A 2,500-nucleotide genomic window follows, 5' to 3' on the forward strand; every position below is an offset into this window, starting at 1 on the left:
AAATATTAAATGATGTTATATTCATTGTTTTGGACGAAGAAGCTGGGGAGAGGGAAGTCTGGGCTTCTCTGCTTAGGCTGCTGCCCCCGCAACCTGACCTCGGATAAGCGAAAGAGGATGGAAGATACATTGTTGTGCTAAAATCAATAATAATAATAATAATAATACATTTTATTTGGTATAGCGCTTTTCAGAGTACTCAAAGACGCTTTACAGGATTAAAAAAAAAATATATATATATATATATAAAAAACTTCAAAGTAATAATATAAAATACAGGAAATATAATAGCAGTACATTGTAAAATACATAATAATACAGGACAATTTAAAAATCAAGACAATGTTTACCTCAATGTCTGCATCTAGAGGCGGCGCTGGGTCGCTGATCCTTTTCCTTCCCCTCAGCTTCCCGTCAGACCCCCTTCGTGTTGAGACTCCGCCCCTTTCTGCCTCTTCTTTACCCGGCGTGGGGGGGCTGGGCGGCGTGTGGTACTCTCCTAAAAATGCACCATATACAGTCAGTCTCATTCTACGCCAGGGGTGTCAAACTCATTTTAGATGGGGGGGGGCCACATGGAGAAAAATCTACTCCCAAGTGGGCCGGACTGGTAAAATCACGGCACGATAACTTAAAAATAAAGACAACTTCAGATTGTTTTCTTTGTTTGAAAATAGAACAGGCACATTCTGTAATTGTACAAATCATAATGTTGTTGGGTTTATTTGAGTGTGACAGTATACGGTCATAGTGAGTAAAACCTATTTTTTGTATTTGCAAACCTTACAAAAACAACTGATTCTAGTAAATTCACATATATTCAATATTACAGCCATTTTTAGACATTTTGCATGTTTGGTTTAGGAGTTGTGTTTGAATACATTTTTATTGCTTTTTTCGCATTATCTCAGGATTCTAAGAACATTACTGTCATATTGAGTAAAAAACGACTTTTTGTGTTTGCAAGCCTTAAAAAAGCATATATTTCGAGTAAAACTCACAAGGATGCATTATTTCAGGCATTATTAGCAATTTTTCAAGTGTGGTTTAGGAGTTATGTTTAAATAACTGTCATGAGTGTGGCAGTTGTACTGTCATTTTGAGTAAAACCTAATTTTTTTATTTGTAAACCTTACCAAAACGCCTCATTCTAGTAAAACTCACATAGATACAATAATACAGGCATTTTTTTTAGTATGACTGTTATACGGAGCCCCTAAAGGGACATGGGGAATTTAATTTTTTTCTAATTTTTTATTTTTATTTAATTTTTTTAGACATGTATCTCGTGCGCACGAGAAACTTTTTATAAAGTTATTAAAAAAAAAATTTTTTTTAAAATTAATTTATTTACTTTTTTTAGACATGAGAAACAATCTCTAAAATAAATATAAAAAAATAAAAAAATATTTTTTTTAAATTTTTTTTTAGACATGTATCTCGTGTGCACAAGAAAGTTTCTCGTGCGCACGAGATACATGTCTAAAAAAAAAAAAAAAAAAATTTTTTTTTTATAACTTTATAAAAAGTTTCTCGTGCGCACGAGATACATGTCTAAAAAAAATAAATAAAAAAAATAAAATAAATAAAAATTATAACTTTATAAAAAGTTTCTCGTGTGCACGAAAAAGTTTCTTGTGCGCACGAGATAGTTTTTCTTGCGCACAAGATACATATTATAAAAACATTTTTTTTCCCCCATGTCCCTTTAGGGCAGGGGTCCCTAAACTTTTTGACTCGGGGGCCGCATTGGGTTAAAACAATTTGGCCGGGGGCCGGGCTGTGTATATATATATATATATATATATATATATATATATATATATATATATATATATATATATATACATATATATATATATATATATATATATATATATATATATATATATATATATATATATATATATATGTATATATGTATATATATATATATATATATATATATATGTATATATATATGTATATATATATATGTATATATATGTATATATACATGTATATATGTATATATATATATATGTATATATATATATATATATATATATATATATATACACACTTATATATATATATATATATATATATATATATATATATAAGTGTGTATATATATATATATATATATATATATACATATACTGTATATATATATAGCGCACTTTCCGCGCGCAATGATGTCACGTTATCGATGAGAAAATGCATTTTTAGACAATATGATTTGCCTGAGCGGCTAGGAGACACCGTGAGTAGCAAGCGGTACAAAGTGGATAAGAAAAGACAGAAAAAAATAATTATATATATATATATATATATATATATATATATATATATATATATATATATATATATATATATATATATATATATATATATATATATATATATATATATATATATATAATTTTTTATTTTATTTTTATACTTGGGACTTCCCGCGGGCCTGATTTTGGACGATGGCGGGCCGGAAACGTAGTTTGGGGACCCCTGCTTTAGGGGC

At 28.9% G+C, this 2,500-nt stretch overlaps 1 protein-coding gene across 1 annotated transcript in view; it reads right to left on the reverse strand.

Annotated features, from left to right (window-relative positions):
• The window catches only part of eya2 (EYA transcriptional coactivator and phosphatase 2), a 181,105-nt gene that overhangs the window by 66,050 nt on the left and 112,555 nt on the right, over positions 1–2,500 (reverse strand). Inside the window, exon 7 of the mRNA XM_062037495.1 lies at positions 351–499. Within this exon, the coding sequence (XP_061893479.1) occupies positions 351–499 (149 nt within the window). The remainder of the gene's footprint in view (positions 1–350; positions 500–2,500) is intronic.

The sequence above is a fragment of the Entelurus aequoreus genome, linkage group LG26 (genome assembly GCF_033978785.1).
Source record: "Entelurus aequoreus isolate RoL-2023_Sb linkage group LG26, RoL_Eaeq_v1.1, whole genome shotgun sequence".
Classification (NCBI taxonomy): domain Eukaryota; kingdom Metazoa; phylum Chordata; class Actinopteri; order Syngnathiformes; family Syngnathidae; genus Entelurus; species Entelurus aequoreus.